General features: G+C 41.8%; 1 protein-coding gene across 1 annotated transcript in view; it reads right to left on the bottom strand.

Annotated features, from left to right (window-relative positions):
- Positions 1–14,994, bottom strand: part of LOC148529242 (cadherin-related family member 4-like) — a 153,434-nt gene that overhangs the window by 100,188 nt on the left and 38,252 nt on the right. The window contains exon 8 of the mRNA XM_088468650.1: positions 378–557. Coding sequence (XP_088324776.1) covers positions 378–557 — 180 coding nt within the window. The remainder of the gene's footprint in view (positions 1–377; positions 558–14,994) is intronic.

Below are 14,994 nucleotides of genomic sequence, written 5' to 3'. Positions count from 1 at the left end.
CAATACTGCTATTCTTTTATGCATATTATATGTTTGTGTCTCAATTTTATTAGTAAAAGTATTTCTCTTTCACATATACAGTATATTGTGCATAGTATATTTTTTTATAAGTGTGGGTAACCTTATTAGCAGCAACCAAGTGCAGTGTATGTTTTCTGTTTTATTATATAACATAGACTTTAAACAATGTTTCATGTTTTTTTTAGACAAAAATTAATTTATACACTTTAGTGTAATACAAACATTTTACTTTATTCTATAACATGCAATTTGTATTTTAAAATACTTTAAATTAATTGTATAATCTGCTGTAATTGATCCTGCTACAACTGGTCTATAATCTCATGTAGTCTAATGTAAATAATAAAAGGTTTTACCTGTTCCAGTAGAAATTGCAGGATCACATACAGGAGGCTCGTCCACATCTAATACAATAACAGTGATTGGATAGGGGGTTCTGTGGACACCGTCAGAGGCAACAACAATGATAGTAAAGGCTTTGTGAACATCAGGGTCATCATAGTCCAGCGGCTCAAGGAGAGTTAATGCACCAGTTACTGTAATAAGGAAAAAACAATGTGTGAAACTAGTTTTTTTTTGCACAATAGAGAAAAAAATATTTACATTCATTAAGCACATGTATTTTAGTTTTTCAACAATTTGGACCTTGTGTGTGTAAAAAAATCAAGAAATAGGGAAGAAAGAAAGGATTCAACAATCAGACCATACAATATCTAAAGTAAATAAGGTAAGGTATAACAATAAAACTCTATAAACATTAACTAGTACATGGAGAGTAAAATTAGAATAGATCATTATATATAATATAAGCCAGAGCAAATATTTCAACAGAACTGAACCAATTGCCCTCTACAATAAGACCACCTTCTTCATTCATTTCAACTTTTTCGTTATCTCCTAAAACTCATTCTCAGTCTAGTCCAGTAGTTCCCAAACTTTTTTGAATCATGGCACCCTAGAGTTTCATCATTTTTTCCATGGCACCCCTGGGGCAAAATTAGATGAAAAAAACTGTGTCACCCTTAGTTTCAGTTACGTGGTGGCTGACAGGGCTGAGCATCTTTTTTGCCACATATTTTTTGATTGGCAGCAGCCAGCACTGGTTTTTCCTATCTCACTGACTAAAGATCATTTTATTTGTACTGGACCACCAACCCAAGGAACCCTGTAAGTGCCCTGAGGCACCCCAGGGTACCACAGCACCCAGTTTGGGAACCACTGGTCTAGTCCCTTGTACAGTATTTCTTAAATTAATGTTGAAGGGACATCAGAATTATGTTCAGTACATGTGCCACTTTTCCCCACGGAAGTGCTACTCAATGGAACCAAACATATTCTATTGAAAGTAAATGGTCTTCTACCATATTTACAATGGATAGACTTTAGGAAATATACAGTTACAAAATCAGATAAAGTAGCACTACTAATTAAAAAGATGAAAGTAATAAATCCTCAGGAATAGTGTTACATTTTAAATACATACCAAAGTTATTTGAATTATTAACTATATAATTAGATTATTAATATCAAGGTTCATGAAGATTGTATCTACTATTTTTACAGCAAATATTTTTATCTATAGACACTAAGGGCCTGATTCAGAGCCGGACGCAATTAGCGCTCGCTCGTCCAGAAAATAGGGGTGGCTATTCAAATGAACCGTTCGCTCTTTGCGGTGTGTTCACGCCTCTAGGTCTGAACGAGCAAACAAAACTTGCGGTCGTTTTTTGGAAAAATACGCCCCCTGGCCGCTCGCATCCTACGTCATGTCCGCTATTTATTAGATTAATCAAGTACATCGACCAGGGTATGAACTGCTCGCTATTCTTGGGGTTGGTTTTTCCTACCACAGTCTTGCGAGCATTTCTGGCTATAAAATAACCCAGTGACGTGGTCAATGACGCTGCTGTTTTAATTATGCACACCTATAAAACGTCCGTTTTGACCTTTAAGCACGCCTGCGTTCGGATCCCCACTCCCCGTTTTCAAGCACCTTCCCCTGTTACCACCCACATACGCCTCTTTCTGTCACTCAAATTTTCAGGCATTCGCTATTTTGCGAGCACATGAATTTCGACCACACTGACTGGTTCGCGCATGCGTATTACGATCCATATGCATGCGCAGTTGGGCAAACATCTCTCGGAGCGAACGAGCGGCTGCTTACAAGGGTGGATGTCAATTGAGAGCGAGATTTTCTCCACAAAAAATAACGCAGACTTTGTACTCAATATTGGAATACCGTGGTTATGCTCGCTCCCCATACTCATGGTATTCAATAAAAAAACAGTACTGATAACCTGCAGTGGTCTTTGGTGGTCTCCAAGGCTGCCGATCATCTCCCCTCCATATATACTGTATAGTCACAAATATGGAGGCAGCATTCTCTTGATTTAAATGTGTAATGTACTGTATCTTTGGTACAAGATCCATAAAGGCACACATCCACTAGACGATTAAATTGAGCGAATGAATGATAAAGATATCATTATCGTTCGATCATTCGATAATCATTTGATAATCGTTTGAAAGTCATTTGCAGATTGGTTAAAAAATTTCTTAAACAACCAGAGATGCGCGCTTCCACTGGTCATTTAGACATCTATCATCATACAGATATTTTGTACAACCTAACGATATCCTCAGGTTCAACATGTTTGCAGATGATTGATGTGCCTTCACTGAATGACTGCTCATTCAGTGCAGGCTCATCACAGACTGACAAACTACTGCACGATTACAATGTCGTAATCGTGCAGTCTTTTGCCTGTCATCTAGTGGATGTGTGCCTTAAGAAATCAACAGTCACTCACCTATCTTAATTTCTTAGATAGGATAGGATCAGCATACATAGGGCCTGATTCATTAGGGATCGCTATTGCAATTGCAGCTCCGTAATTGCCTGCAGGTCTGCTGCAAAAATATGCGAATGATTGCTATTGCTATGCCGTCGCACTGACAACATACAGACGCCCACTGCCTCCCACTACCACTATCTCACATCCGTAATGCCTTGCAAACCTCCATAAACATCGGTAACATCGAGTACCATTGGCCCCTCACGCAGAATTACAGCAGCCCTGCCCTTACTTAGAAATTGCTAACCTCGTTGCACACAGTGAGAACTCAAGCTGCATATGCCGACGCAATGGCTAATTTATGCACGCCCATGCAATGGCATTCAAATGGTCAGACACACCTGCGTATCTCAGACCACCCCCCAGTCACCACCCCCACATGCTCACTGCCTGTCAATCACTCTGCAAGGGCTCTGCGTCAGAAGGTCATGCACACGTGACAAATTGGCCCATATCTGCAGACTGTTGAACATCATGATGTAATAAAAGGTTTAGCGTACAGAGGGAAATCAGAAATAGCATTAATCAAATAACATGAAAGTAGAAAATTAAATAAGAAAAACAGTAATGAAACAAACAGTGACAGCTAAATAAAACCCACTGCTCACTACCAAAATCACTGGTAAATCAGTGGCAACCAAACTGGCAAATGCATTAATCAAATAACATGAAAGTAGAACATAAATAAATAACAATGAAAAACACAGAGATTTATCAAACAGGGACATCTTGAAAATTTGCTCGCTATCAAAATAACTATCAAAACAGTGGCAACCATACCAACACGTATATATGGTATTAAAATACAACTGCATTGAATAAATCTCATAAAATAATTGATCAAACATGTTCAAATAGCAACGCAGGACAGAGAGAGCTATTAAGAGTAAAACAGGGTGAATAGTGATAAGAACAACACAGAGCTGTAGCGCTCACCTTCACTGCTACAGTAGCGAATTGTATCAATGCAATGCTAACACTAAGCTGTAAAACATGAAATTGTTACAATATACTGTATGCCAAATGTAACAAGGTGTGGTTGAAAAAAACACATGGTTATCATTCTAGGCAGAACCCAGAAATCTGGGCTGGTTGCTGGGCGGACAGCAGTGGTAAGTTACTTGACAGGGATGTAAGACCACCCTGTGAACTGTGGCATGAGCAGGCACATATATGTGTAATACCACTTTCAAACAGAAAATGGCAAAAAAAAACGGATTTTTCCCGACTTTTGCGTACCGGGTTGTTTTGCCATTCTCTGTCTTTACTCCCCTTCAGACTGAAGAGCAAATTACCGGGTCAAAAATTTCAACCTGATAATTTGCTGATTTACACAGGTATTTCTTCTGTCTGAAAGGGTCAACCCGGGACTAAATCCCGTGTCTCTGATCCTGGTAAATTCCTGGTTCAGAGTCCCGGGAATTTAGACCCGGGATGACCCCTTCAGACAGAAAAAGGTTCAGTGTAAATCACCAAATTACCGGTTTGAAATGTTTAACCCGGTAATTTGGATTTCTGTCTAAAAGGGGTATAAACAGTAATGCAATCCAGACTGCTAAGAAAATGTTACAAATAAAAAACATTAGAGTCAGACTACTAAATTTCAAATCAAAATGAACTTAATGCTGGGTACAAACTGAGCGATATGTCGTTCAGATTCGGCCGGAAATGACATATCATGCCAACATAATTTCAGTGTGTACCCATATTAAGGTAAATGATTTATCCAAGACAAAACAACACTATGGGGTCAATCCAATTAGGTGCGAATAATTGTGAGGTGCGAGTTGCTGTTTTGCAATCCAATTAGCAACTTGCACTGAACCAGTCAGAGTGAATTCACATTTTTACATTCACACCTCCCTGAGGGTGAGATGGAAAGGAAAATCTTTATTGTAAGGTTAAAATGTCAGGATATCAGACTGAACCCCTTGGACACCCCCCTGTGGGCGGGTTTGCAAATTTTTTTGTTGTTGTTGTCTCTTAGTGGCAGTTTCAGAGCCATTTGCAGAAGTACTTTTGATGTCCAAATCAAGCTGGTTACACACCTAGCAGATATATCTGCAGATCAGTATGTCTGCAGATGATGGTTGTTCATATACACTGAACAACCATCATCTTCCAGCTAGCCATGGGTCCTGCTGGCCAGGGGTCACACTGCGACCCCCTCCCCTCGGCTGCCGCTGCAAGTGTGTGGACGATCGGCTGATCGATGTACACACAACAGGGACAACAGATATATCTGCAGATATATCTGCCTTCGGCTGTGCAACACAGCCGATGCGATATGTCTGTGAACTACGTCATTCATAGACATATACCTGGTTCTTACTAGCCAATGGGCATACGATATATTGGCCGATCAATTGATCGGCCAATATATCTGCCAGTGTGAACCCAGAATCACTGTCAGATGTTTGAGATTGACTTACAATGTCAGTGTATTGTGCAGGATTTATCCTTCCAAATCTCTTAAATGGTTTTCTGGGACATCTGCTGTCTATACTTGATAGTCATGGGTATACTTTGTTTTCTTATAATCTTGGTCTCCCTTGAGAAGGGAGAACAAGCTGTTTGTGGTAGGCCTTTATCAGTCGTACTATATCTGCATCATTGATTATTCACACGATAACAGGACAAGGTCTGCATTAGTAATACTAATGATCTGGTCCCTTTCTGAACCTTTTCCACCACTAGTGGACCAGAAATTGCATTAAAATGAAAGTAGAACATTAAATAAAAAAACAGTAATGAATCAAACAGGGTCAGCTAAAAAAAACCTGCTTGCTACCAAAATCACTGGCAAATCAGTGGCAACCAAATAAGAAAATGCATTAATCAAATAACCTGAAAGTAGAACATAAATAAATTACAAACAGGGACAAGTGGAAATCTGCTCGCAATCAAAATAACTGGCAAAAGAGTGGCAACTATACCAACACGTATATATGGTATCAAGATACAACTGCATTGAAGATAACACATAAAATAATTGATCAAGCATGTTCAAATAGCAACGCAGGACAGAGAGAGCTATTAAGAGATAAACAGGGTAAATAGTGATAAGAACAACACAGAGCTGTGGTGCTCACCGTCACTGCTACAGTAGCAAATTGTATCAATGCAATGGTAACACTAAGCTGTGAAGATGAAATTGTTACAATATAATGTATGCCAAATGTAACAAGGTGTGGTAGAAAAAAACACATGGTTATCATTCTAGGCAATGATCGGCTCAACAGCCAAGGTCTGTCTAAAAGTTTAGATGAATGGTCTGATATATCTGTATCCAACGCTAGCAACAAGGATGCTCATGCACGCTGACATGCATGGACATGTCTAGACTTGCCCCCAGTCGGGGTTTGCCCGAGGCCACCACCATACTGCCATTGCGGTCATTTCAACAGAGTGTCCTGAGCAGTGTGCGTCGAACAGCAATGGAGCAACGACACAACATTAAGTTCTACTTCAATTTGGGTAAATCGGCGATGGAGATGCACAAAATGTTGGTGAAAGTGTATGGGTAGGATGCTGTGAGTAGTAAATGTGTGTACAATTGGTTTACATGCTTTCGCAGTGGCAAGGAACCGGTGGAAGACAAGCTCCATTGCTCCATTGCTGTTCGCCGCACACCGTGACACTCTGTTGAAATGAATGCAATGGCAGTACGGTGGCGGCCTCGGGCAAACCACAACTGGGGGCAGGTGCAGATATGTCCATGCGTGTCAGCGTGCATGAGTGACCTTTTTTTTAAATAAATCATAAAAACAGCTAAAATTACATAATTTGTGCCTGTTTTTGTTCCTACAGTATTATTAACCTCAATAACATTTATTTCCAGTCATTTCCAGTCAATTTTTACCACCTCACAGCTCACAATATTGATTTAATCTAGTTTAGGCCAAATGGTTGCATCCAAGAAGCTGGCTGACTAAGATTCCAACATGGCACAGAGTGGCACTGCAGTGGTAGACAGGATGGCAGTTTAATGAACTATGCAACCCCTAGGAAGTTTAAAAACCAAGAATGTTTTCTTTAACTAGGTCAGAGGCCCGACAGAGTTGGAATATGTTTATGGAGTGAAGACAGAGAAAGAACGGAAGGATTGATTCATTTTTAATTTATTTATTTTAATGTCTTGATTCCTTTTTATTTGTGGATTGATAATATTAATTTTATTTCACTTTTATTTTTTTTACACTGGGGAAGAGCACCTCTGAATGAGGCAGCAGCCCCTTGATGAACAACACAGACAGCACCCCTTCTTTATGGACAACAAAGCACCCCTACTGAGTGTTGACAGACCTCCAGTAGTGCAGAGTCACAAATACATGGACAATAAACTACGGTCTGGCCGGCAGTGTCACCAAACAACAATAGCGCAGCTATGTTGCTAACGCACACACACAAAAAATATATTTATATTTTATTTTTTGTGGATTGATAATATTAATTTTATTTAACTTTTATTTTTTTTACACTGGGGAAGAGCACCCCTGGATTGACAGAGCACCCTTGGACAACACAGCACCTCTTTATGATCTGCAGCCCTAGCCCCTTGATGGTCAGGACAAGACGGCAGTAGCCCTTTATGTACTGCAGCCCCTGCCCCTTGATTGACAGGACAACAGTGAGTCACACAGCAGCACCCCTTTATGTACTGCAGCCCCAGCCTGACAACACTGCACCCTTGAACAAATAGTGACAATTATTATTATTATCCTTTATTTATATGGCGCCACAAGTGTTCCGCAGCGCCTTACAGGTACAATGACAAGTCACTGACAATGATTGATGACTGACAAGTTGATAAGTACAGTAACTGCACCAATAGAATGTCTGCTCTGTACACTGTCCCCAGCCGGAGTGAAAATGGCGCCGATCACTGGGTCCGGAGCTGGATTTAGACATCATGGGGTCCTAGGCAAGATACCGGTTTGGGGCCAACCTCCCTATAACAATTCATGTACTTTGTTAGGTTCTGTGGAAACCTTGTGGAAATGAAGGATAATATATATATTTCACAATATGCCCGTGGGTGACAGGAGGAGGCATAGGCTGACTGGGAGGCATGGGGTGACAGGGAGAGGCAGATGGTGACAGAGAGAGGGTGAAGGGGAGAGAGAGAGAGTAACAGAGGCATGGGGGTTATGGAGAGAGGGGGACAGGGAGAGGCAGAGGGTAACGTGGAAAGAGTGACAAGCAGAGTTTGATATTGAGAAGCAGTGGGTGATGGGGAGAGGATGACTAGCAGAGGGGGATAGGGAGAAGCAGTGGGTGACAGAGAGACTAAAGGTGACTGAGAGTAGGTGAAAGATTGAGGGTGAGGGGCAGTGGGTGAAGGTGAGAGGGTGATGGGAGAGGGTGACAAGAAGCAGTGGGTAATAGAGAGAGGGGTACAGGTAGAGGCAGAGGGTGATGGGGAGATGGTGACAAGCAGAGGGTGATAGGGAGAAGCATTGGGTGACAGGGAGAGGGTAACGGAGATAAAGAGGGTGACAGAGAGTGGGTGAAAGGGAGAGGCAGAGGGTGACAGGCAGTGGGTGATGGAGAAAGAAAGAGTGTAACGGGAAGAGGGTTACAAGGAGAATCAGCGAGTTATAGTCAAAGGGTAGAGGCAAATGGTACAGTATGCTAGATTTCTGAAGGAGGGAGTAAAGGGTAAATTGAGCTGAAAGGGTTCATGGGGACATGAAGGGAATGTATCTGTGGGGGAGGCAGGCAGAAAAAACAAGGAGACAGAGAGAGAGAGAGAGAGAGAGAGAGGAGTTAACTGAGTGAAGAACTGACCTTTGACGTTCACGCAGTCTGACTAGTACTCCTCTCCTCTGGTTTTCACGCCGTGTCCAGTCAATAGATTGTGACGTCGGACCCCTGGGTGGTATGGGCGGTGGCGGAGGAGGAATGGGCACTGTAGACAAAGCCCGCCACTCAGGAGCCATCTAAGCCTGTTCAGACCCTGCAGCCCCTGGCCTCTAAAGCCCCCACCCTTCAGACACCGGCCGCCTCACCCCAGAGAGGATGAGGTAAGAGGACGGGAGGAGAGGAGACAATAGGTGAGGCGGTCATTGCAGCGGGCACAGGCGATATGTCCGCAACTGAGCTTCCCAGATGATCAGGGACGGATTTCCGGGGACACCTCCTCAGGCCCCATGGGACCCACTGGGCCCTGGGCGGGTGCCTAGGTTACCTAGCAGTAAATCCAGCCCTGACCGGGACATTTGTAGAATCCAAAACCTGCGAGAATCCAACTTAAAGAAGATAAAGTTTTGCCTCGTTTTGAGATCAGAATCAAGTTGGAAAACCCGAGCCGGACTCGGATCTCGCCTCGGAACACGAAGTTCGGGTGGGTCTGGTTCTCGGAGAACCGGACCCGCTCATTTCTAATATATATATATATATATATATATTTATATATATATATATCCTGACATTCCTGAAAAAACTACAGCTGGTTCAGGAAGACGTGTGTGGACATTCAATTACTAGGGTGGTGCAACACGCGCCATGACACAGGGCACCGCAGGACAGGGGGTGATGTTGGGCCTGTAAATTTTTTGTTTATAATCATTCTCACTTATAGCTTCCTCTACTTTTATCCCTGGCACCTCCTGGCCGCCCCTATCTTCTTTCCGGCCGACTCCCCAAGCACCTTCACTCACATCCTCTTTTATTTAACACAAACAGCTATCTGCCCCACAAGTTCTGATGGCAGCCCTGAACACAGCGACCAATTCCTGACCCAAGATTTACCAGCAAACCTACCAGTATCTTTGCCGGTGAGTTAAACTTCCGGCGCAGGGTACATACATTGACCTCCCCGCCACTGATATTTCCTGCATATACACTACAAGTAGCACTTGTCGGTGATCTACACTGCCGGCTCCAGTTTTGTGCATGGCTGTTCTGATGGACAAATAGTGCTGCAGGTGCAGCTTCACCAGCGCTCTCCTACATCTAGAGCTGGTGAGCTACTGTGTACTGCATAATTATGTCATCATCAGGAAAAGCAGGTTGTAAGTGCTGACACTAAGGGGCAAATTTACTAAAGGTAAATTTTTGGTCGGTGGTGATTTATGGTCAATTTTGCAAGTCAGACATTTTCTAAAATCAAAATCAACCTCAAAATCAACTTTCAAACAAGTCAGAAACATTGTTCCACCAACCTATATTTTTACATAGATGACTATATAAACTGGAAATTTACTAACGGTCGATTTGAAAATCGATCAAAAATCGACCTTATAATAGAATTTTAAATGACTGGTGTGTTTGACTTCTAAACCAGATTCTATTAGACCAATCTTCATTATGATGCCTAGAAAAAGGGACACAACCATGTGGTGAACTGTGGTTGTGGGAAAAATGGAAATAGAAGGCTTTGATTAGCTTTGCACTTTCCTGCAGTATGCACATCTCCACCTGACTGAGGGGCCCAGGAGCCTGAATCAGTGGAACAACAGCAGCTAATTGAGGTACCACAGAGCCTATGCAGACTTAGTTTCTTCCGTGCATGGTTAAATCTCAATGCATTGTCTGCTGGCAAGGTCATACACATGTTCCAACTCAAATTACCCAACATAATGATGCTGTATGACCTTGTCAAGGTTTTACATTAGCAAGAGACTGCACGGTCACTGCATCTGGCTAGCTGGGTGCCGGGAATGACACCTTGCATCCAGAATTGTTACAGACATGGACAAAACAGCCTATATGGGACCCCAGAGCATCTGGAGGATGCTCCGGCCCTGGTGTTCTTCCAGGCGCTGGCATGATATCATGCTTCCAGGGGATGGCGCTGGATGTACATGATGCAATTTTTGTGCAGTTGACCAATTATTGTAACACTGCTCATTAGTCCGTCTCACAGTGCCTGCGTCAAGGTACATTGCCACAAGGTACACTCACAGCCACTTCTTTTGACTCACAGTGTGATTGACTTTCAGAGAGTGTTTGGGTAAGTTAATGGTGAGTGGCGCAGCTGCATCTGCAATCCAGTACACAGATAACAAGGCTCCAGTGTCTCAGTACACTCAGCCATTCCAGAGGGCTACTCAGAATGATCGATTATCAAAGGATCTGCCATCAATGCTGCAGCTTTGGACACAGTTGCTTGGACTTTCAAAGTCGGTGGTGGGCATCTAAATACATATCCTGATGACTGCTACATTTGCATATTTTAAAAAATCAGCTGCGTACAAAGATGCAGCAGTGACAGCATTAATATACATCTCTGAATCAGTCCCATGGGATGCAGTTTATAGACTGACGGACTAAATGCCACCAATCTATATCCCGACAGGAGACGGCAGATGGGAGACTTAAGATAGGTGTCGAAATACCGACGCCTATACTAATCCCGACGTTGGAACACCAAAAACGACAGCCCGAACGAGGTAAATCCGGGGTGTCCTTAGCATTAGCCGTTTAGGTTTAGGGAGTGTAGCGGGGTTAGGTTTTGGGGGTAAGGTTAGGCACACCTCAGTGGGAGGGTTAGGGTTAGGCACCCCTGGGGGTTGGTTAGGCACCCCCCCTTGGGAGGGTTATGTTTAGGGTGCAGGAAGGGGGGTTAGGTTTAGGCACCACCAGGGGGACTTAGCATTAGGCACCACCCAGGGAGTTTTAGGGTTAGGCACCCCTAAGGTAGGGTTAGTGTTAAGGGGGGAGAGGGATGGTTAGGGCACTTACAAGCCAGCATCTGGATCTCCTCCTGTTGGGCTTCTCCTGTCGGGATTTGAACTGGCGCTAAACAGCCACCGGTATTTCATACCGATCCCAGTCCCATAATTCAAGCATTCATAGATTCACTTATATCTAGTTGCTTTTTGTGTGTTTGGGGTGTGTTTCTAAAGGTCAGGGTTTTAAAAAAAACATGTAGTAGATTTTGGCCAATCGGAATGCAAGATCTGTTTTGAGGTCGATTTTTGGTCAATTTATGGTTGATTTTAGCTCAAAATGAGCTATTTGGACACAAATTCAACGTCAATCTAAGCTCCGTATTCAATTAGGCTGCGAAAAGTAATTTTTGCATGTTTCAACTATCCCCGTATTCAATTTCAAAGACTTTTCACCGGTGGCGAAAAAAAGTGCAGAATTGGGGTTTAGGGGTGCAGTCTTTAAAAAAATAGCCTGCACCCCTGGGAATAGCCCCTACAAATGAACTGTGTCAAAAAAAGTCAAAGAAAAAAAAATAGGGACACCCCAAAAATAATATTTTAATTTTGGGGTAAAAAGAAAATGGGGAACAGTGTTTAAAAATAGTGAAATAGGTACAGGGGTAAGTATGCGGCAGGTGTGTTCTAGAATAGAAAAATACACAAACCAAGTGCAATATTTTTGGGGGTACTTATCGATCTATAACTGTCCACAAAACACAGTAACAGCTGTCAAATAGTCCACATGTATCCTGAGTTTTCCCTCTGAGGCTGGTTCTTTTTGATATGTTCCTCCAAGAGAAGAAAAGATACACCATTCAGTGAATGCCCAATAATTCAAGTGGAATCATATATCCCTACTTACATCTAGGATAAGGGTGTGTCTTCCCTCTTATATAGCTCAATGGATTCTCCTGCATAAACGGTGCTTCCCTGGCCGTTTTTCCCTCAAAGAAATTTATACAGAGGGAAATACCATAGTGTAATACCGTCAATACTTTATTGATAAATATATAAAAACACATAAGAATGCCTCCGTACCAGAATGGGCCTTCAGACCAAGGCAGGGTGTAAAAACATATATAGTGGTCCTATAATCCGGATAAGGAACACCTCAATGTGATACCTCTTTCACCCGGTCCTACTTCCACGATTCTCCCCAGTCATACTAACGCGTTTCGGCAGGTTGCCTTTGTCAAAGTGTGACTAGTGAGCACTATTTTGGCTTTAAATAGCCCTACTTCCAACCACACCTCTTAATTAGTGGGTGTTACTAAATACGCCTCCACATGGCCACAACCATGTGGATTAGGACTTCCGGTGTGGCAGGTCCTCCAACCGGAAGTGTCCTGCCATCTGGGGGGCCTCCTATATCCAACTTGGCCTTTCCAACATCTCCTGATCGCGCACCGGAAGTGACCTTCTACATGTGCATGTCATACTTCCGGTGCAGCGAGTCCTTATGCTGAATATTCCCCATTGTTAAAGGGGTTCTCACCTAATCACGCACCGGAAGTGACCTTCTACACGTGCGCATCTAACTTCCAGTGCAGCAGTCCTTCTACTAAAAATTCCCCACCATTGAAGGGGATTTCCGTGTCGTGCTGTATCCCTTCAGCATCTGGAATTTTGTCTCACATATCGCTTTGACAGGAAGTAGTGTCCATATACAGGACATATCTACTTCCGGTCATGCTAAAAGTTCCCCCATTGTCATGAATATAATGGGGACATATATTATAGGTTCCTCTTTCCAAATTTAAGGTTCCTACTGTACAAAAAAGAATAACATTGTGCAATCCATATACAATTATATAAATAAAAACAATTATATAATGGTGATATAATTAAAATACATAAGGGACATGAATAAATAAATACATAGTAGGTACCATCATAATAATACATATTTGGTATTTGAAATCACACTCTCACTTTTCGCAGATTGTTGTCTATGGGAAATGCATACATTACAGAATCCACATCTGTGGAATCCTACTGTCTTAACACGTCCCGTTTTCTTTTCCTCTATGACACTTCTCACCAAATGGTTTTTAAGATTAGGTGCTTTTCTATATATAAAATGAGGAACTGGAGGAATAATATCTTTAAGAATTGGATCTTGATTTAAAATGTACCAGTGTTTTTTAAAAATGCATTCAATTCTATGATTTTGAACATTAAAAGTGGTGATAAAAGGCAACATGTTTTGATTGCTCATTTCTGTGGACTTTTTCTTTTTTATATTCTAATAGAGTCTCCTCTGGGATCTCTTGCATTCAATTTATTATTCCATTGATATTGTCTTCATCATAGCCTTTAATTGTAAATTTATCTCTTAGTTCCTTAGCCTGTTTCTTAATAACCTGGTTATTGGTGCAATTGCGATGACCCTTTGTATTTGACTTTTAGGGATGTTCTTTCCACCTGGGATGATGGTGGCTATTCATATTTATATAGGAATTACTGTCAGTAGGCTTTGAATAGTTCCTAGTACACAGACCATTTCCTTCCCTATAAATAACTAAATCAAGAAAATTGACTTCTTTTATGTTAATGTCATAAGATAAAACAATGTTAAAATCATTGTTATTCAATATTCCACAAAAATCATCCAAATCTTTCCTATTGCCAGTCCATATGAAAAAAATATCATCAATATAGCGAATCCACAAAGCAACATGTTCTAAAAATGGGTTGTTATTCCAAATCACCCGATCCTCCCACCAGCCCATGAAAAGGTTAGCATAGGCTTGTGCGAAGTGGGTGCCCATTGCCGTGCCTCTATTTTTCATATAGTATTGGCCCTTGAACTAGAAAAAAATATTTGTTAAAATAAATAAAATCCCTTCCTTAATAAAATCTAGCAAACTTTCATTAAAATTGCTATCTTTTTCTAGAGTGTGTTCCACTGCCTCTATTCCAAGATTATGTAAAATTGCATACAGTGAACCTACATCGGCTGTTACTAGAAAACAATCCACCAGTATGTCAATGTTTTTCACTTTTTTTATAACATCTATGGTGTCTTTAACATATGATCTTAGGCCCTCATTCAGACCCGGACGCAAGTGACCGTTCGTACGTTTGGCGTACGTAAAAAAATATTTAAATTCAGGCACACGCTCATATTTTCGCTCGCATCAAAACATCCTCCCCAAACTCAGGCGACCCCTCCTCTAACTAACGAGCGTGCCAAATAGCGAGCGTACATCCCCGAAGTGGTTTGAAGGGAACACACGCACTAGTACTACCCGGAAGTTGGACTGTCAGATTTCGATTAACTGCTCGTTTATTCTGCCTACCTCCCTCAATCGTAACATGCCAATCAATATATCAATTAGCTTAATTGTTTTTGTTTTGTTTTTTTACACAATGCATTAAACTTTATTTATGTCCGTGTTTGTGTTTACCCGCAGAATACGTACGGCTTAAACATTCGCTTTTAATTGTCAAAATAC

The sequence above is a fragment of the Taudactylus pleione genome, unplaced genomic scaffold (assembly GCF_031769625.1).
Source record: "Taudactylus pleione unplaced genomic scaffold, aTauple2 ptg000086l, whole genome shotgun sequence".
NCBI classification, from domain to species: domain Eukaryota; kingdom Metazoa; phylum Chordata; class Amphibia; order Anura; family Myobatrachidae; genus Taudactylus; species Taudactylus pleione.
The sequence above is the reverse complement of the archived record's forward strand: the minus strand, read 5'-3'. Positions and strand labels throughout refer to the sequence as shown.